This window comes from Dufourea novaeangliae, unplaced genomic scaffold (genome assembly GCF_001272555.1).
Source record: "Dufourea novaeangliae isolate 0120121106 unplaced genomic scaffold, ASM127255v1 scaffold19, whole genome shotgun sequence".
NCBI lineage: Eukaryota > Metazoa > Arthropoda > Insecta > Hymenoptera > Halictidae > Dufourea > Dufourea novaeangliae.
Window position 1 is genome coordinate 288,737 of NW_015373889.1, and position 21,827 is coordinate 310,563.

The following is a 21,827-nucleotide window of genomic DNA, read 5'->3' on the forward strand; positions in this document are numbered from 1 at the left end:
CAAGAATCTGCTGGGGGGGTTGTACAAAATCGGCGGCTGGGTCTTTCGTGACCCATATGATCAGATCTCACAAACACGGAGAAACTTAAACGATGCTTCTTTTGAAGTTGAGGAAAGATATACAATTTGGTGACAGTGTGCTTCTATGGGTCACCAGTGACCCATCCAATGGGACACGGTCTTCGGTCTTCGAGGTGGAAACCAAGTGTGATGTGGGCGGTGGGTACAGCTAGTTAACTTTTGGAGGAGAAATTTATCCAATGTTAGATCCAGATTGTGAATGCAATCGAATAATATTTTGAATTTTGTGCAGGCTTGGTTTAAGATTTTTTATGGCCCGGGACTATCAAACTTTTGAGGGCCCTTTTGGTTGAAAGAGAGGGGGGATTTTGTAATAAAACGTACAATTCTAGTCATAAATCTACAAACATTGAAATTTATTCTAAGTACAATTGAGTAACCGTTAATTATAATGATCATTTCCTATTGTTTACCGAATTTTACTATTTTTATTGTTGCCACTATTGTTTCGTATTCTTTAATCTAGCGATTATCGCTGAGTATTCTTTTCGAAATTCTAGAGTTTGTTAGTGATCATCGTTTCGTATTATTTACAGAATTTTACTATTTCGGTTATTATTGTTCAATGTACAGTAGCTATTATCGTCGACTATTATATTACTAGTATATTTACCGGTAATTTTACCGCATTTCGATGAAATATTGAAAAATCGCCGGGGGATTTTCATAAAACGGGCCGTTTGGCCTGCCATCGCGTCCCGTGAAATATAAATATGACACGCGGGAAATTCGAGCGTCGTATGCAATTTCCAAACGAGCCGCGAATGCCAGCAGCTGTATCCGCGATGTAACACGAATCTAGAAATAATGTACGGGCCTTCTCGACGTGAAAAACGAGCGGAACAATCGGGCTCATTAATTAACCCGTTGACCGGCTAATACCGTATTCCGTGGAGTACTTAAAAAATGAAGATGATTATTATTATTCCATTTCCAGTACAATTTATCTATTACAGTGCATATAGAAAACAATTAGTCTTTTAATACATATTCCAAATATATACGTATCTAGTGAGTCCCTTTCCAATTAATTTTTTTAGTTCCAATTTTTTTTATTGCAATGTTTCTTGGTTCTAATTCTTTATGTATAAATTTTGTAATCTTGTTTTTAGTTATAACTGGCTTTTAGTTTCAATTCTTTGTAGTTACAATTTTTTTAGTCCAAATTTTGTTTAATCCCAATTTCATTTAGTTTCAATTTCTATTGGTTACAATTTTTTTAGTTTTCACTCAGTTCCAATATTTTTTTATCAGTCCAAATTTGTTTACCCCAATTTCTTTCAATTCCAATTTCCTTTAGTTCCCAATTTTTTAGTTTCAATTTCGTTTAGCCCTAATTCATTTTACTTTCAACCTGATTAGTTCCACTTTGTTTTAAGTCCAATTTTTATGAAAAACATGAAAGCAAAATACAAAACAGCGACACGAACCGTGTCCGGAAGTACACAATGACTCCGTCGCGTAGTTGTTTACGATCCCACCAGCTCCCTTGCGATATTTAAATCATTCCCGCGGGTCCGTTTGCCAAGAGAATCGTAAATTCGTGGCTTTCTAACGACCCACGATCCGCGACACGACGAAATCGACCGGATTAAACACCGCCCGCAGTTTCCAGAAAAACCGACCGCGGGTTTCGAATCGAAGAATCTGTTGCCTGCCGGATGCTACGACTATGGCTGGCGCCATATCAAGAGGCACAGTTCCCTCTCACGCCAAGTATGCACGAAATGAGAACGACTACCTCGATACTCGATCTATTCCTGAGTCCGTGTTTCCTAGCCGGCTGACTATTTTATTTTCACGCTACTTTCCGAACGAAACTCTCCGCATAAGACCAATGGCGGAACGATGGGTGAGGGACGCCATTTTGAACCCTTTAACGCCCAGACTTTGAAACTGATATGCATATACATACCTTGCTATTTTCAGATTGAAAATATCGATATTAAACAAACCTATTTTTTTTTTCATTTCTTTTTGGTGGAATATTTGAATTTCTCAATTGAAAACGTGAATATGAAGTTCACATCAGTGAAACTACGAATGCTTGCTGACAAAAGTTAGATATTAACCGCTGACTGGATTTAATGCACTTAAAATGTGTATTACACCGGTGCAACATTGGGAGTTAAAGGGTTAAAATCATTAAACAACTCTCCATGCTTTGTATTTTGAAGCGAGTGAAAATAAAGGGTTGGGTTTATTTTTTGGGGAAAATAATAGGATCTTGAAATTTATCCATTTGTAACATAGTGTATTATTAATAATTGAAGTGATGAGGTTAGTAATAATAATGGTGAAAATTATAATACAGAGTACAGTAAAGAAAGTGTAGAATCAAAAAAATGAGAAGAGAAAAGGAGGCTCTAGAATATTAATTTCCCAATTCACTGAAAATAAATATTGAATGTTGAATGAAAACTCGAAATTTGCATTCGGAAAAATTGAAAATGTTTATGTACGCTGGAATCTTGAAACAAATGAGGTGCATGTGCTGCTATCTAGTATAATGGATGACAACTGCATTGGAGTAATTTTTTTAAGCGAATTTTCAAGTAAATGGCGCCATCTTGTAGGTCCAAGTGCAAAGAACATTCTCAATGATCGTAAGTCGGTAATAATGTTTGTGACAATTTTATTTAGGCTGGAAATCAACAACAAATAAATTGGAACATTTATGTATCTTTATTTGATACCTAGAATAGAGGATGATTAAATACTTCAACATAAATTCCATACTTGAAAGTATTTTCTCGTTTTTTATTTATATTTTTTAATCATTTTTTTAATTTATAATTTACAATTCTTCTACGTGACATATATACTAAAAAATTCTGTTAATAAATTCATCTAAATACGTTCCTCGTAATACTGCAAAATCTTATTAACGCTTTTAATCTTTTTACTCCATAAAAAAATTGCAGAGACACACTCGTTTACTCGCGGAAAGATACTCACGTGGCGTATAATTATAAATAATCTGCATACGAGTATAATAGAAGTAAAAATAAAATGTATACAAGCAAGGATTTGATTAACTATTCTTAACAATTTTATGTGTAGCTTATTTGCATGACATTGTTTAAATATCTGAGTATATTTACGTAGTATAATTTTGATAACATGGAAACTTTCTTCGAATGTAGGAATTATATTCTAGTTTCAAATACCATCGAATAATTTCTATTTTTATCGTTCAATCTGTCAGACTATCCAAACATTACTTTATTTTCATTTTCAAATTTCAATTCAGTCCGCATCACCACCTGGTACCGATCAGACTAATCTTAGATCGAAATTGCAGACGTACATTCACATCGAGAATCTTTTTCAAAATTCAAAGGATCTCAAATAATGAATCATTCATCCTAATACACTTTCTCAACATTTTTCTAAAAATATTATTAGCATTTTTCCCCACAAAGTTCTTCAATAATTTTATAATTCGCCATGAGCCACGAAGATCCTTCAGAAAAAACGATGAATTTGATATATTCCAGAACAAACTGACCGTGAAGCTGAATTGTAACCGTTGCATGTTTTGCTGTTGGCAGTAAACAATAATATTTCGTTCTACAAATAACGCGAGACGTCGAATGTTCGCGTCCAAACTCGAGTCCTTAGCGTGCCGACTACAAAATGGCCGACTGGCGAGAAAATGGATTGAACCTGCACACGCGACCAATAATTTTAAGAAATCATTCCTATCGCGTTTCTTATAGAAACATTCAAAATTTCATTCTTTTATAAATTCATAAATATTTAAAGACCTAAATACAGACGAAAGGAAACATGTTTCCTGAAACCACATATAAACAATTCAAATGGTCATTTACTTATTCTTAGACTGATTATGTTCGTGCAAAATTCACAGTTTCAAATACAGAGTGTCTAAAAGTCAATATTAGATGGAATTTAAAATGACCGATGGCCTTGACCTTGGTATATGTTGTCAAGGTCACCCTTCTGAGTGACCGTCAGAAAGTTTCAGTTATCAAATGTTTATTACATAAAACTTAGAATTATTAATCTAACTAAGAATTATTAAGAGAGCAATGATACCTTTTCCTTGAACTGTCTCTAATCAACTCTGAATGGTTCTTTTTTTCTTGAATTGTCTCTAACCACCTCTGAATTAGGTTTTATTCTTGAATTGTCTCCAACCAACTCTGTATGACTTTTCTTTTTCGTACTGTGTCTAACCAACTCTGAAGCATTATACCGATCGAAGTAATTTTTCTACCACAATGCATAAACATCCATAGTTTACTCGTTCTATTTTACCGTCATTTCAATTAAGTCAATTAAAATGAAATTTTTATTTCAATTTTCATTAAAAAGGGGGAAATGATCGATGAGATCGACGGATTGTCTTCCGTGGAAACGTTGTCCAAAATCGCGCATTAGGCAGACGCGTAGATTCGCAACGGGTCTGGAAGGACCAGAAATAAATTTAGACCGATCTGTTACGACGAAGGCCGTGCCAAAGTGAATCGTATGCGTACACGCTACATAATCCTAATTACAATACATATCACTATTTTCGTGCAACACTTGTTACCTCCACCTGTTATTCCGCTCGCCGTCTAACAACACGATACACAATCACGTCGAGTATCAAATAAAAAACTCTTCGAATACATAAAGCGTTTTGAACGAGTACAAAACTTGATGTGTTTCCTTCATAACCCTTTCAGACCTGAATTTTCTTTTAAGAGTAAAAAAAATATTCGATTACACATTTTAACACAGTAGACTGTTTAGATAATATTTTGGTTAAAAAGATTTGTTCTTCAATTCTGCGTTCACTAGATCTACTAAAAATATTCAGAACATGAAAAGATTCAAATTTATATGAAAAATATGGATCTGCACAGGCATCTACTTTGAACGTTATGAACCCTTGCTTTGTTTCACCCTGTATATTTTAGACCACTTCTATCCAGTCCATCGATCTTTAATATCCCATAAACAACAGTTGTTTCAGACTGTCAGCCATTTTTTTTTTTAGCCAAATTGTAAGGCAAGGGGTTAAGAGCGTTAATACAGTCAATTATAATCCAACAAATTATAGCAGAAGGATTTATTTGCACATTGATGTATGTGAATAATGTAATTAATGTTCTGAATGTTCGTTAATTTACGACCCATTGTTCACCATAATATCACGATTATTCGGATATTCTTGGACACGGATCAGCTGAACGCGTTCCGTGCGAGCAATTCAATTTTCAACGGAACATCAGTCTCCGCCACGAATGCTTTCGATTCTCGACGATTCTTAGTAACCTTCGCGTAACATTTTATGTGTATTCGCATTTCTTCACGTCTAAATCCGTCTTGCTCGACGTGTTCGCGATACTCAGACTCCTCACGCACACAGCCAAAGTCCTGTGGTCCATTCCATCCTTTCCTTGTTCCTCCGTTTCAGCGTTGTTTAAACGACATTTATCGTTGAATATTATGAAATAAAATTTAACAAGGTATCACTGAATTCTAAACCGTGAGAATTGTTTAAAAATCTTCGTAGGAGCAATAGCAATAGAAAATAAGGATCTGGTGGAATTACCAAATGATCCTACAAAAGACAAGATTAATTTATCGTTCAGTATTACTAAATAAAATGTAAATAATTGTTACTGAATTCTGAACCGTAGAGATTGTTTAAAAATCTTCGTAGGAACAATAGCAATAGAAAATAAGGATCTGGAGGAATTACAGAACGATCCTACAATAGTCAAAATTAATTTATCGTTCAGTATTACTAAATAAAATGTAATAAATTGTTACTGAATATTGAACCGTAGAGATTGTTTAAAAATCTTCGTAGGAACAATAGCAATAGAAAATAAGGATCTGGAGGAATTACCAAACGATCCTACAAAAGACAAGATTAATTTATCGTTCAGTATTACTAAATAAAATGTAATAATTGTTAGTGAATTCTGAACTGTAGAAATTGTTTAAAAATCTTCGTAGGATCGATGGCAAAGGAAATGAGGGTCTGCAGGAATTAGCAAGTGATCCTACAGACTTCATTATTATTGGGTTTCTTAGGAATACAAATTTTACTAAATGAACTTTATTTAAATAAAATAAGTCGTTAATCACTGTTGGTAATTGATTTGCCGATAAATATATTTATTCGTGAGAATACTGCAATAGATTTCTTTACGTCTCACTTAACAATCGGTGGTTCACCGCCATTTTGGTACACAGATGGCGCTCTCAGGATTTATTTTATCACTTGTTCGTACAGAAATAGTCGATGATAGAGGAACTTGCGGAATATTCGATAAATGAAGACACTTTGGCAGAGGATCGCGAGAATAAATTAAGAGATACAATAAACTTATGATTCAATTTATGAAATCTTCTGGCATTGCATCATGCCGGAGTTGGATTTCAATTTGATTTTCTTTCATTGTACCTTCTTGATGCCCCTAAATGTATCTGTTAGTAAGATGTTTGTCTTAAAGTGGAGATGAGTACGATTTAATCTGAATAGTAGATGGAAAACAATAAATTAAACGCTTATTTATAGACTTTAAAATAGAATTAATTATTAAAGTATTATTAAGCATTTTATTAAGTGGGAAGTAAGGAAAGGTAAAATAATAATAATGTTAATAATTATAATCATTATTATTTTGTTCAAATTAAAAATAAAAATAAATCTATTGAAACCCATTGTGAACAAAATTTGGCTAATAATGGTAAACAAATTAGATTTCACTTTGGTAAAATCATAGTCGATTACTCTTGTTTACAACCTACTCTACATTAAGACAAATTGATTTACTCTATTAAAGGATTCAATGAAACTCCAAATAATATAAGAGGATCATTAAAATTTATTTATTGACTGTAGAATCAATGCACTCATACAATAATTAACCTTTAAATGATCCTAATTTTCGTGAAACCACTTATACAAGTGAATATTCGTATAAATATCCATAATAAATACTGTAAATCCCACGCCACAATGCAAAAATGAATCACCAAGTGACGTCGACAGTCCACAGGAACCGATCTTTCCACAAATTCGCAATTTCGGTCTCGTTTAACGTCATTTAACGCCCGCGATCCATCTGATAAATCATCTAGTGTGGCCGCGTATCAAAAAGACAAGAATTTCAGCGATCGTGTTTCCATTTAACACTGCCAGCTATTGTAAATATGTACTCAGTGTGGTTGCAGTTGTCTGGGCCGTGTGTGCGTCGAAGTAATATTATATTTTTAGCGATACACGTCGGGAATATCTCGAATTTTCACGGGTGAATCATCGCCGCCATCGCGCCAGATCAGGCAAAAAACATATGTCCACGGCGTAAATAATAAATATAATCATTATTATTCAGTTATAAAATACAAAATAAATACATAACGTCTCTGTGTGTGTGTATATTGATATTATATATATACATGTACATAAAAAATACAAATTTTCGAGGGGAAATCTAAAAGGGGGGAGATGGGGAGGAGGTTCGCTGTTCGGAGTCTCTACTTTCCAAGGAGGATCTTGCGGGTCGCGCCGAGACTTTGGCCGGCTTGGGTGGCACCCTTGTTCGATCCAGCCTGGAGACCGATCACCGACTCGCCGGATCGGAGCTGTTCCTCCGTGAACTCACGTTTGCATTCCTCTGATGGTTTCGGTCCTAGGTAAGGTCCCTTCCATTCTGGGTGCTTGTACGTCTGGAAGAATGGAGAATGTCGAGATGGTAAGGTTAGGTTCGATACTTTGACCATATTTAATAAATTATAGAGGAAATGGAGGTATTAGGATTGTATTTAACACTTCGGCCATTTATGGATACTTTTATGTCTAGAAGTATGAAAAAAATGGCGACGTTAAAACTACGTTTAGTAGTTTGGTTATATGAAAGTTTGCATGTCTGGAATAATGGACAATGTGGAGATCGTAGGGTTAGGTGAGATACTCTTTGGCTGTATGGGATCATGGAGGAAATGGTGGCATTAGGAATGTATTTAACACTTAGACAATATGGTATATCTAAAAATATCAAATAAGTGGAGACACGAGACTACGTTTAATAGTTTTGTTATGTAGGTGTTTGTATATCTGGGAAAGTAGAGAATGTGGAAATAGTAGGGTTAGGTTCGTTGCGCTTTGACTACATGGGTGATTATGTATATGAGATTATGGAGAAAATGGAGGTATTAAGATTGTGTTTAATACTTTGACCATATGGGTACTTTTATGACTAGAAGCATGGATACTGTGGAAATACCAGGTTTACGTTTAACCCTGTGGTTATACGTCTGGAGAAAGTGGAGAATTTTGAAATATTAAGGTTAGGTTCGATACTTTGTATGGATCTTTATATGTCTGGAAAAATAGGAAAGGAGGATGAACCCACTGATGTTAGGTATACAGGGCAATTCACACGTTTTTGCGATCACATGACGTGGAAGGTGGCGACAAACCATGATCATCATTTAGGAATTTTATTAGAGGGGATGTTTCTTTATTCAGCGATCTTATTAAGGGGCAATACTGTACTTTGAGTATATGAGTGTTCGTATGTCTGGGAATATCGAGAAAGTGGAGATACTATTATAGGTTTAGGTTTCATAGTTTGAGCATATTAACCCTCGTATTCCTATGACCGGGTCACCTGAGACTCATCAGTGAAAACAGTCATCGTACTATTTATAAATATTTACGTGTCTGTGTGATCTTGTTATGGGTCACGATTGACCCAACCATGGGCTTTGACAGTTCATGCTCCGAGAATTAAATGTGGATTTATCATTATCTATTATTTGCATAGATGATTCAGAATTCAAATCATTACCCCTTTTTTTAGGTCGACAGACTATAACACAAGGATATGAAATTTTTGTCTGATTTAATATTGAGATGTTCCACTGTCACGCGTCTGCATAAATGAATTCCCCACGATCTAGTGATTTTGGTCGCTTATAGTCAGACAGTTCGTGATGCGATGACATCAGAGTCAAGTTTAAAGCCAATTTCGACGATTACCAATTACTTTTGACAATAAATATTCCATATAAAAGGGAAAAGTAAACTCGAGAATATGGAGGAAATCAATTTTTGTAGAAAAAAAATTGCACAAAATCATAAAAATAAAAGGAAAAACATTTTACCAAAATAGGAATAAACAAATTTCAATTCGTACATGGACGAAAAAAGGAACTTAAGGAAAATTAATGTAACATTAAAGATTAATTACAAATTGTAATGAAGGAAAGATGGAAGCTGAACAGATGAATTATAAACAAAAATTGGATCGAAAATGGCAGTGAACATGAATTTTGTTGTTAATTGAGCTTACCGTGCGACCAAGAGCGAACAGAGTGGTGATCACTTGGGCGATGTCCTTCTTCTCCCACAAGTCAACTGTTTGGAACACGTCGACGTCGTCCACGCCATAATCCTTCAAAGCTTTCTGGAACCTAGCGCAAAATAGCATTCATCAGTGTAATTCCAAAGATTCAACAATAATTCACATGAAAAATTTACTCACGTGTTGATGTTCTCCATCATTTTGAACTGACCGCCGGAGGAGTTGATCTTCGTGACCGATCCAGGGGCGATCTTGTTCATCAGGTGGCACAACACCTGTCCGTCCTTGAGCACATCCTCGAACGTCTCACCAGCAGGGAATTTCTTTCCCAGAATGGATTCGATCCATTCCTGGGCTTCCTTCTCCTGTTCCGGATTACGCTTCGCCGCGATCTATAGCAATGATGAAAAGAAAATCTGTAGGAACTATTAAATCATAGTTAGATCTGGATTGTGTCTGAGTTCCATCTTAATTTGATCTAGATTCTGTCTTGATTTTCTCCTGATTAGGTCTGGGTTGTACCTAGGTCTCATCGTCATTAGGTCTGAATAGTATGTAGCAATATCCTTTGTTAGGCCTAGATTATGTCTAGGTTCAAAGTCAGTCTGAACTGTGTCCAGTCGTGGCATTGATTAGGTCTCTGTATTGCCTAAGTATGGTCTTCGTTAGGAGACGTTTTCTAACATTGGTCTTCGTTAAGTCTAGGTCCTGCCTCAATTTGGTCTTTCTTAGGTCTAAATGTTGCCTAACATTGGTCTTCGTTAAGTCTAGAAAAAGCTTAAGTTTGATCTCGGTTAGGTCTAGAAAGTTCCTAAGTTTGGTCTTCGTTAAGTCTAGATGCTACTTAAGTTTGGTCTCTGTCATGTCTGCGTCGTATCCAAGTCTCATCTCAGTTAATTCCAAGTGAAAATTTCCAGTTCCAAATTTGGTCACAGTTAGGTCTACGTTCCGTTCAGGTCTGGTCTCAGTTAGGCCCAGCTTTGGGTCCAGGCGAATAAGATCACAAGTCACTGAGAATGTTCCCAAAAAGATGAACTCTTCCAGCAATTCAGCACTCTCACGATCCTGTGACAGTTATACACGATCGATGCACAAAATGGTCGCGATTAGGGCCGTACCTTGGCGCGCACTTGACGTTCGAGGGCCATCGTTGCACGTTGTAGTGTTTCTTTGAGTGGACTGAAGTGCATGGGCCGAGCCCCGGCCCCTCTTATACCGGCGACGGATGGCGGGAATACGGCCCACGCTTCGAAGTAGACTGTCCAACACGGGTGGTGTTCGTGTGTGTTTCACCACCCTGGTGGCATACGTCAAAAAAAGACGACCACGGCGGCGTGTGGGTCGACCGTGTCTGTGTGTACGTTATTTCCACGGTTTTCAGGGAATCTAATATTAGCGACTTATTCAGTTGGACAGGGGGGCGTCACGTAGGATTTCCAAAATCACGGCTGCCAAGCTCGTCGAACGAAAGTATGATGGGGTAGTTGTGGTTAATAATTTCACCATTTTCAATTTTGGAAACACTTTATTCCGATAATTATCCATACTTTCAGAACGCCATTCTGTAAACTATCACCCCATAAAAACGAAAGTATGATGGGGTAGTTGTGGTTAATAATTTTACCATTTTCAATTTTAGAAACACTTTATTCCGATAATTATCCATACTTTCAGAACGCCATTCTGTAAACTATCACCCCATTTCGCGGTGTATTAAATTCCCACCCTGTATAGAATGTGAGTGTACGTAGAAAAATAAGTGAGAAATGTAGAATAAATTTTGTTTGCTTTCGAAAGAATCGAATTGGAATGTTCCTTGAACGTATAGCAGCTGGTTCCGATCAGTAGTACCAGTCTGGCTCTTGTTGACTATTTCTACTTGATGTAAACACGTTCGGTACCATCCATTTGCCATCGCTTTTTCTGGTTCTGAATTTTCCATGAAAAACGTTTCCATGAAATTACAGTGAGACATGAATATTTCTCTATTATTGTTAATCTTTAAATACTCAAATCGAGGTTACGATCATTCCACAGACATTACGGAATCCAGGTGTACACCAGACGAATTCTCCAATCTATTTTCTAGAGAATAACGTTAGCTACTATGTGAGAATGTCTGCAATTAAAATCCTCGAATATTCCCAAGATTCTCCAAGTCCATTGGAGTGTCTTCCAGATGCCAAGATGAAAATTCAACCAAGACCACACTATAACCATCCAACTCTCCGAATTGAGTACCAAAGTCCACGATACTTATCAAACCCTTCCTGGTTTTGCTCCAGCCAGTTTGGAGGCCTAAGAGAAAGAAATGGAATGGGAAAGGCAATTCGGTTGCGTAAAGTGCCGCATGTTTTTTCTGTAAATAGTGGCCCCGCTATATAGGCCAGGTTATTATTACACGATCCACTTTTTGAATTCACGCGGAGCCGAGGACAGCACGGGATCCGAGACACACAGGGCCAAGGCCTATGGCTAAAGTCACCACTTAGAGGGCGGCCATGTGTCACGTGGCTCCCCCTGTCGCCCCCAGATTTCGCCTATGGTCGTGATAACGGACGATCGAACGATCAACGGATCTATTAAGCACGGAATGAATAAGAAAGATCATTTCATTGGCGGAATCGTTGGACTACTGAGTCAGGTTTAAATATAATTCGTTGCGTCCTGTGTATCTCCAATTCGCTGCCTCCGCTACTCCTCGTGATCGCAGCTCTTCGAGTTCCAAAGATTTTCCGAGTCTCACGACCACGTCCTGCACCCACGATTCATACACGAATTGTCCAAAATTAAATCTTTGCGCCCGTCGTGATTAATTATTTTCATAATATGCGTTCGCTGGCGCAGGTGGTATTCAAGGTATTCTATTATTACCGGGCCTCCTCATCATTTGTACGATGTTACGAGGATGTCGAGGAATCTGGCCGTAAAATTTGATGAAAATTGGCGATTTAGGGAACCTTTAAGTTATTAGAAACTTTGGAATCAATAGTTTTGGAAATTATTACTGGAATTAGTTTGAGAATTACTTTATTACTAATTACTGCTAGTCTATATATTTTAATGATTACTTGTAGATTTTTTGAACAGTAATCTTTCTAGGTTAACTAAGGCTTTTGATTATTTAATCCTAAATAATGTTCCTGTAATTCACTTTTTAGTGTGATATGATCAATTAGCATCCAATGGTATCACATTGTCCGCTATTTCCGTTACATAGGTATTGTATATAAAACATTAACGTTCATGACGTTTTTAATTATCAATTAATTTGTTTTTACACAACCGAAAATTGGCCAAAGTGACTTATCAGCGCGATCTACGGCAAAATGCTCAAGCTACTAGCCAACTAATATTAATTCCTTTCACTAGATAGCGCTATCCATCTTTTTTAATTCTGGATACTAGAATAGTAACGTTGCATCACCTTACGAAAAAAAGTGAGTATTAGTTCGTTAGAAGTTTGAGCATTTTGTTATAGATGACGCTACCACATCCTCCATTTTAGCGGAAATGTAATTTTATTTTTTAATTTATTTCTATAAATCTTCCAGAAATTACTAAACTTTCAGAATAACAATTATTATTTAATCATTACTTCTTATAATTTACAATTTATAGTTTACACAATTTCTACAGACTCTTTGACAGTAACTAAGGGAATGTTCTAAACAAGAATATTTGATAGAAAGTTGAATATTTCAAATTACCCGCGAGAATATACAACGAGCGCCTTCTAGATTCCAGTAACGTCTCTTGACCATATTCAACACCATATGCCATTTATCAGTGATTACCATAGAACTGCCGCCCCTCCCCCAAAACAACAGACGACTTTCTACTCTGTCCGAAGTATGCCTAATCACGGTGATTATTTATTTGAAAAGGTTCGTTCACTATAATAAATTATGTCGGTAAGGTAGGGAATGATACTCAAACGACATAAAAACTTTTCGAGTCGCCAAAAATCCTTCTCGCAATCATCATTTCTGTCAAGAAACAACCTATTTTGAAAATTTCATCCAATTCGGAGCATGGCGGTTTTCAGAAGTTTAGCTGAGAGGGAAGCTACTTTAGTTATTGTCCTCTCTCTCCTATGTCAACTTCGTCCCTACCATAAGACCGCGCAGTCTATTATACATGGCTCTGACATCGATCATTCGTAATATTTCAAAGTCTAGTAACAGTGCTCCAAAAACAATTATAATTGTCACTAAAGGAAAATCACTGAAAAGTACCGTATCCAATCGCCAGACGGCGGTACAGACCAATCTGAAATTATCACCGACACGTGCTGTTATCTACGCTTTGATATTTTCCGCCGAGCCCTGCAGTGGAAGGGTAAGGCTGTGTTGCGCAGGAGTGTTGCGCAGTTAGAGGAAGTACAGTCCACGGGCCGAGAGTAGTGGGGCTGCTCAGAGGAAAGATGGCCGCCACCAGCGAGGAACGGAGTGTTATGGAGGTTTCGCAGTCGAATCCCGGGCAAAATCAGCCCGTCGATCCCTTAAAGATACTTTATCCGATGGTTAACGAGGAGGAGACACCGTTGCCAAGATCCTGGAGCCCCAAGGACAAGTACACCTTCATCGGCCTCTCCCAAAACAATCTTCGTGTTCACTACAAAGGTAAGAGGGTTTCGATCAACTTCCCTTCTACGATCGTTTGTGTTTGCATTTCTGTGTTCACGGGTTCAGTTTCTCGTGTTGTGTTTCGATCCCGTCTGGGATATTTCCTCGCGTGCAAAGGATCGAGATGTAACGGAACCCCGGCCAATCGGATTCGATCGTCAGCCCCGACACGGACGAATCGTTGACGGGTCCGTGGGATATCGATTGAAAATGGCAGGGCTCCGTTTCGCGTGTGTCAGCGACCTAAACAAAGGAATCAGCTGATCGGTCATGGTCTCTGATCAAACTTTCTCCCCGAATCGTCTTGTGTTCACCATTATGTTTCTAGATATACTGTCAGTATATATCCACCTATTCGCGGATCATCACCGTAGGATTACGACCCTGGAAACTGATCGTTTTTACTTGAAATTCATGGGGAGAAAAAACATTGAATCTGCGTAGGGAAGACGCAATGACAGTGACAGCTGCGATGTTTGAACAGTTACTTTTCTCTCTCTCTGTCTCTGTCTCTTGCTCCCTCTATCTTTGATTCTCCCTTCCTCTCGGTCCCTCCGTTGACCTCCCTCCCTTGCGTCCCATCTTCGTCGTAGATTAATTTCCAAGTTTACATATTTTGTGTTTTAAAACAATCGAAATTGTTGTTCCCCCACGCGTGGTGGCCTTTGGTATTGCCGCATTGCAACGTGTCGATTTACATTGTTTGTTTTCCCCCCCTTTTTTTTAAACGAGATTTCGTAGATTTAATAGAAGACGTGTTTTATTTTTCTATTGTTTTACGGTTGATAATGCGTTAGGGCCGAGGCGTAAATAGACTGCGGATGTTTACGCATAATGATGTGCGTGTAGATTAATTCATGAATGTGGGAGGTGGTAAATGGTAATTCGTTGGATGAAAAATGAATTACAGATGTCGCATGGATTAATACGAATGGCTTGTTTATTATTTTATTTCATAGCACTGTACACATTCGTGTGTATCATAAATGTATAAAATCTGCAGTCTGATATAAAGAACTCAAATTCTGATTTTGTTGATTTATTGTTTTTAACATTGTTTACAATTAACTTTTCGTCCGGTATATGTTCTTTATTATTGTTATTTAACAGAATTTATCGAGAGAAATCCATTTTATGTTCTGTAGGTGAGAACAATTTATAAATCAATTCTCAGCACTGTTATTAATGAAATTAAAAACAATTGAGATTTTTTTAAAAGGATACACAACATTAAAATACACTGTTTATCATTGTTAGTCCTACAGATTTCGTGCATGTATACATACATATACTCATAATTGTCTAAAATATAGTTCAGTAAACAATTTACTCAAATCCAATGAAAAACTGATTTTATTTGAACTGTGTGCAAAATCTTGTAATTTCTAAATTCAGTTCCTATAAACTAATCTACAAGAACCTGTGTCTGTACAAATATCCACAATCTAATTATTTGTTTCTACTAAACTTCGTGTAAATTGGTGATAAAATGTTAAAGATTTATGATAAAAATTGTTGATATGTTTACTGTAACTATTGGTATACTTTATTACTTAATGTTTTATATTAAAATAATGAATTAATATGTGCATTTTAATTTTTTTTTCAGGATTTAAATAAGAGTAAATTTATCATGGCTACAGTATAATTAATGCTGCAGCTTGACTATTTATATTGTTTAACAATTTCTATGATGAATAAAAAAATATGGAAAGTTGATCCAACAATTTTGTTCTGTGTTTAATCTTTTACACTATTTGTATTTTGCATTCTTATGCTTATTTTTAAAATACAAATCGAAAAATTTTTAGAAACAACATCAAGGACAATTAATAAATCTAATAACAATTGATATTCCTTCCCTCTCCCACTTATATTACCACTGTTATATTTTTTTAAAAGTATCAAAAAATGTATGTAATAAATTAATTCCCTCTGTGAGTGATGTCCAATTGATATATGTAATACTTGATGCAATTAATACTTACATAATTATTCGAAAAATACTGTTATGATTGGAATAAATACACGAAAAACTCAATAAATTTTTATAAAACACGTAAGGTATTTAATTGTCGATAAAATAAATATTAATATTTCATGTTAATCAAATTATTTTATTTTTTCTTGATTAATATGTGGAATCAACAATCCAAACAACATAAAGTATTAGATGCTGTATTAGTTATAATAATTATTATCAGTAAAGTCATATGTATTTTTCGTTAATTGTAAAAATTTCAATTCTTTTATTGGAGGCACTAAAGGAATAAATAATTCACCAGAGCAATTTGTGAAAATAAACGTCTGGATACAATATAACAAGGTAATATTCATCAGGTTCTGTTCTTACTACTTAAAATTTACATTCTAAACATTCTACATACGAATCTTTATATAAAATAGTTAAATAAAATTAACGAATTTCTATTTCTTCTAAACCAAGTGAATGTTAATATTTATATGTAAGAAAGTAACTATAATTATTTTATAATAAAAAAATATATACCAAATTTTCCGAATAGGGGTTTTATTTAAATCATCAAGCGTTTAAAAGCAGCATCTGCTTGTTAATGTTACACTAATAACTTAAAGAGATAATAGTTATTTATTCTACTATGGATCTCTGTATGTATCACTGATAACTTCATTGATTTTTCTATTATCAATCTGATAGGTGATAATGCTTTTGTTTCAGGCTATGGAAAGACTCACAAGGATGCAGCGAGTGTACGTACAACACATTCAATACCAGCAGCATGCGGTCTTTATTACTTTGAGGTGAAGATTGTCAGTAAAGGTAGAGACGGGTATATGGGTATTGGTCTCTCTGCACATGGAGTCAATGTAAACAGGCTGCCAGGCTGGGATAAGCACTCATACGGATATCATGGTGATGATGGGCACAGCTTTTGTTCTTCGGGAACAGGACAACCTTATGGTCCAACTTTCACTACTGGAGATGTAATTGGCTGTGGTGTAAATCTTGTCAATAACACTGCCTTTTACACAAAAAATGGACACCATCTTGGTATCGCATTCACAGATCTTCCAGTGCGTGACCAATTCTTCATTGTTTTACAAAATATATTAGTATTAGTCATTCATAGGTCTTATTGCTTCTTTTTTTACAGCCAAATTTGTATCCAACAGTGGGTCTTCAAACGCCAGGAGAAGTGGTAGATGCAAATTTCGGGCAAGAACCATTTGTCTTTGATATCGACGACATGCTTAACGAACTCCGTGTCAAAACAAGATTACAGATTATAAACTATCCAACGCCAGATCACGGACAGGGTCAGTGGCAAGCAGTTCTTCACAAGTAAGCCCCACTGTCTCGTACTCTGTGCGTTAATATTCTGTTTAAGTAGACGTTATTTAATGTCTGTTTGATGATATACCAATATTAGGAAACGTAAGCAACTTTACGAATTACTTTATATTTTTATAATTGTCATCATTTTTAGCAGTCAGGCGATTTAAGTACGAAATACAGGAGTAGCAGAATGTTTCTGAACTAGTAAGATCACTAAAAATAGTTGAAATATTTTTTTCTTTTTTTTTATATATATATATATTTAAGTATCAACATACAATATGGTTCCTTTAGAACGATTTAAGATTAAAAAATGCATCAAGTTTTTCCATTCCCATGTCCAGTAGTTAATATACAATCTGAAAACAGAGTATCGTGTTTCTTATTGCGAAAGTTTTATGTTATGAAAGTAACTTTTTATTCAGATTCAAAAATATATACATACATATATTGACAACAGTCTCTGCCCTGTTATAAAACAATTTTATTTTTTTTTATTTTTTACAGAATGGTATCAACATATTTGGTCCATCATGGTTACTGCGCCACTGCCGAGGCATTCGCCAATAGTACCGGTCAGGTGTTCGTGGAAGATTTTAACTCCATAAAAAATAGACAAAGTAAGCATTGCTCGTGATACGATTGAAAAACAGAGGTAGGTTAATTTTCTTTCGTTGTTTCAGGAATTTTAAAGTTAGTACTGGCAGGCAGAATGGGTGAAGCCATCGAGTTGACCAGTCGACTGTACCCCGGCCTTCTCGAGAGAGACTCCAATCTTCTTTTTGCCTTGAAGTGCCGACAGTTCGTCGAAATGGTGAACGGAAGTGACTCTGAGGTCTGCCAAAATTCCAGTGTTAATCAAACTAGTGTCATACAGTCTACAAAGGCTTACACCAAGTCCTCAACGAACGGCAACGTCGAGGAGATGAACATTACCAACGCGTTGAACGGTTCCACCGAGCAACAGTTTGTCAACGGGCAGATCGAGGACGATGTAGATATGGAGGAGAATATTGTAAACGGTATGAGAAACAATAACGGCTACCAGAATGGCGATCTGAACACTAACGGATACAAGTGTCAGAATGGAGAGGACGTTGACATGGGTGAGCTGTTCTTCTTTTCTTTCTAAATCTGTTAAAAGCACTATGTAGACTATCTTGTCCTGAGACACATAACCTCTACTGTTAACACTGTCCTATTTTTTCTACAAGTTTTGGATAACACGATGAACGTACGATACTCCATAACGGAAATTCCACTTGCTTCCAGAGATCGACAATACTAATCAAACTCAACAGCAACAAAACGGTAGTTGCAATCCAGAAAACACATCGAATAAGGGTACCAAGAAACAGCTGTGTGGCGGTGACAAGCAAGCGATCGAGAAAATGCTCGAATTCGGCAGACAGCTATACTCTCAGTCGATACACCTGCGGCAACAACACGGGAAAAATGAAAGCAATAAAAAAATGCTCCAAGACGCGTTCAGTCTTCTCGCTTACGCGAATCCGTGGACCTCGCCGGTTGGATGGCAGCTAGATCCACAACAGAGAGAAACAGTTTGCGCAAGACTTAATTCCGCCATACTCGGTAAGATATTTTTTGTCCTATTCGCTGGGTATAAATTAGAATTTGAGTCGCGTCGAAGGCATAAAGAAGAGATCAGTCAAGCAACATGTACATATATTCATGCAAGCACATGTTCTCTGCTCTGATGTGACATACATGATAATTAAGCTGCTGGTGTTCATGCATTTATAAGACCCAGTAACTAAAATCCAACAATACCCTTTACGAAGGAAATAAGTTTCTGTCGGATTTTTGTTTTTATACATAAACGTCTATGACTGTGGATTTGGGTAGAAGCTAGTATGTCGAAAGCCGAATTAAGACCTTCAGAGGCCATAAACACTTAAAAGATTTTGGTAGCCCCATACACATACAATGACTGCCAAAAGTTTTCAGTCAAAATGTAATTCCATCATATCTTTGTCATGACTTTTGCCAGGTTCATATTTGTTAGAAACAGATTATTGTGCTGGTGCTTCTCTTATATATAATGTTTTGCAAGAAATGAAAGAATTCTGATACTTAATCTTGACCGTTTAAATGTGATTTCAGAATCGAGTAACTTGCCACGACGACCACCGTTGGAAGTCGCTGCGTCACACGCAAGGGAACTCGTACGGCTAATGTCCCGTGCTGGTCTTGGGGCATGCGGCTTCGCGGATGTAGACAATATCATCCAATATTGACGGTGCCTACACCTGCTGCCACGTCTGCTTCTTCTGCCGGCTCGAGTTTGGTTAGTAATTGCCCTTAAATGCGTTCATTACGCGCCGATCGCAACTGACTAGGGATAATTGATACCCGATTGTACAATTGACAAAACGAAAGAAGGTTGATGCGAGCACAGTTAATGGTGTGCGCGGTTCGTTATTAAGTTAAATGAATGAAAGATTGTTAACGAGAACACCATCTCGGTACCTTTAAATTAAGCTATATTTTGTGATAAAAAGAGAAAGATATCGTACGTAATTTAAATGAAATACATTTATTAATTTTGTTCATCGCTAAGAATAAAGTATATCCATTCTTGTAAAAAGAATAAAGCATTGGAATTTTTGTTTAGTTATCCGTCTGTCGTCTTGAGTCTGATTTCAACAATTTCTTTGCATGTTGGTCATACGGTCCCTTTACTTTTCGTGTGAATTTTTAAGGTTATCTCGTGTAACTGTTTTATAGTTCACACTATCAACAAAATAGAATATATCAAGGCTATTATCTACTGTTTAATGCTGTTTCAAAGTAAATGTGAGTGATTCAAGAATAACAATTTTTTAATCATTAGATGTTAATATCTCTTGAGGTATCAATTAGCCCTGGACTCCGCAGAGACCTTTTACTTAAACCAGTATTTACATTTTACAAAAAAAAAAAAATGTCCATCCTATGTCCTATCATTATACATTGGACAACTACAGTGAACCGATAACAATTTCTTTTTTAGTTCTTATGTAAAGAAAAATCAATAGGCTCCTGCAGCTATGTATATTAAAAAGCCTACTAGCAGGGGTCTAGGTGGAAAAGTGTTAAGTGGACCGGTTGATTCTGCCTGAACTACGAGCGATTTGGAATAACCGAACAAAGTTTGTTCCAGGATGTGGAGACGGAACGTGGAGCAGATAATACTCTTGCAGCAACAACGTCGCGACATCGCGTGCCTCTTCAGCTAGAGTCCACTCCGATCGGCAGTTGGATCTCTGGTTCGATCTCACACGTATACCTAAACACATAAAAACAAAACGAATACATATTACACACGCTCGCGAAACCCACCAAAAAATGTTATAAACACAGCGTTTACGGCAACGGGGACACAGGAGACGAGGATGGCAAAACTGCCGGCGTTTAACCTATATATATATATATATATATATTTATATATATAGATATCAAGCCCGATTGATCACAGCAGAGGTCTGGGCTAAACGCGAAGATCGACATGTTTTTAATAACGATCAGTGAAAGCATACTTAGGAAACCATGTAAGAAGAACACAGATTAAAAGCGGACTAAAGAGGTTAAGATCAAAATGTAGCGGATGGAGGTTGAGAAGCTATAGATAACACTTGACAGAATGAAACATAATGATGAATGGTAGCAGAGAAGGCAAGGTCTGAAAGAAGGGATATTTTTCATTGAAGTTGTAGATGGATAAAGCACCGCAGAAGACTCCCATTTTTGAAGATGTAAAATGAAGTTGTGGCTGAGACGTTCAGAGACGGAAAACAAGGACGAAGATGACGATGGAGGAAGAAGATACGAAATAAAACAAAAATGGAAGATAATGTTTCAAACATCTGCCAATCGAGACGAATCTTTTCTCGTTTTCTCTTGTCAACCGTTACATCATCGGTCTCGAGCTAGTTTCCTCACTCCCTTCATCACACACCTATCGTCATTATCATAACCTTTCAGGTAGGTTTTTCACCTGTTTTATCGCATACTTAAAACACATCATTCGATAACCTTATTCTCTTGTTTCCTGACATTGTTGCCTTTTCGCTACTCCAACAACGATGCCGATAAATTTGATTCCGTTTGAATTGATAATTTTCAGTACACAAATCTTTTCGAAATTTTTCAATGACAATAAGTTCAGCATCATTGCCAGTCTCTGTTTCTCAAACTCCCATTTGGCATTAATATTTGCTCGTGAAATTTTAGTTTTTATGTTAATTGTACGTGTCATCTCGTTAAGTTTGATTTACTTGATAACAAGAAATTTTAGTTTTTATTTAATCGTAACCCCCCCCCCCCTTCTCATTGCCACCTTTCCTCGTCGTAGCTTGATTTTATTTTTATTTTTTTTTTTCATTCGTCTTTTAAGAAGCGGATTTAAAGTCGCGTCACATCGTCCCCCAGGTCATCAGAAGAGACACTTTTTTATCGAAAGAG

The 21,827-nt window shown here is 36.5% G+C and overlaps 2 protein-coding genes across 3 annotated transcripts; one reads left to right on the forward strand and one right to left on the reverse strand.

Annotated features, from left to right (window-relative positions):
• Positions 1-7,473: 7,473 nt before the first annotated feature.
• Positions 7,474-10,628, reverse strand: LOC107185694 (muscle-specific protein 20). The gene is made up of 4 exons (XM_015573441.1): positions 10,538-10,628; positions 9,600-9,811; positions 9,408-9,528; positions 7,474-7,779 (listed from the first exon to the last, which is right to left on the reverse strand). The coding sequence occupies exons 1-4, from the start codon at positions 10,607-10,609 to the stop codon at positions 7,588-7,590; spliced, it is 597 nt and encodes a 198-aa protein (XP_015428927.1). The 5' UTR covers positions 10,610-10,628; the 3' UTR covers positions 7,474-7,587.
• A 3,211-nt stretch (positions 10,629-13,839) lies between these two features.
• LOC107185679 (ran-binding protein 9) lies at positions 13,840-21,237 on the forward strand. 2 transcript variants are annotated; one of them, XM_015573420.1, is made up of 8 exons: positions 13,840-14,044; positions 16,746-17,101; positions 17,182-17,369; positions 17,871-17,983; positions 18,047-18,469; positions 18,636-18,956; positions 19,488-19,671; positions 20,527-21,237. In XM_015573420.1, the coding sequence occupies exons 1-7, from the start codon at positions 13,846-13,848 to the stop codon at positions 19,619-19,621; spliced, it is 1,734 nt and encodes a 577-aa protein (XP_015428906.1). In that variant the 5' UTR covers positions 13,840-13,845; the 3' UTR covers positions 19,622-19,671; positions 20,527-21,237. The 2 variants fall into 2 exon arrangements, with proteins under 2 accessions (XP_015428906.1, XP_015428914.1); XM_015573428.1 differs by having other exon boundaries at positions 20,517-20,540.
• The last annotated feature ends 590 nt before the right edge of the window (positions 21,238-21,827 follow it).

Bases quoted from the DNA above. Each gene is read 5' to 3' on its own strand.
- LOC107185679 (XM_015573420.1), top strand. From the start codon at position 13,846: ATGGCCGCCACCAGCGAGGAACGGAGTGTTATGGAGGTTTCGCAGTCG. The intron at 14,045-16,745 runs GTAAGAGGGTTT...CTTTTGTTTCAG, and splicing joins TCTTCGTGTTCACTACAAAG to GCTATGGAAAGACTCACAAG. The intron at 17,984-18,046 runs GTAAGCATTGCT...TCGTTGTTTCAG, and splicing joins CTCCATAAAAAATAGACAAA to GAATTTTAAAGTTAGTACTG.
- LOC107185694 (XM_015573441.1), bottom strand. From the start codon at position 10,609: ATGCACTTCAGTCCACTCAAAGAAACACTACAACGTGCAACGATGGCC. The intron at 9,812-10,537 runs GTACGGCCCTAA...TCATTGCTATAG, and splicing joins AACGTCAAGTGCGCGCCAAG to ATCGCGGCGAAGCGTAATCC. The intron at 9,529-9,599 runs GTGAGTAAATTT...ATTTTGCGCTAG, and splicing joins ATGATGGAGAACATCAACAC to GTTCCAGAAAGCTTTGAAGG.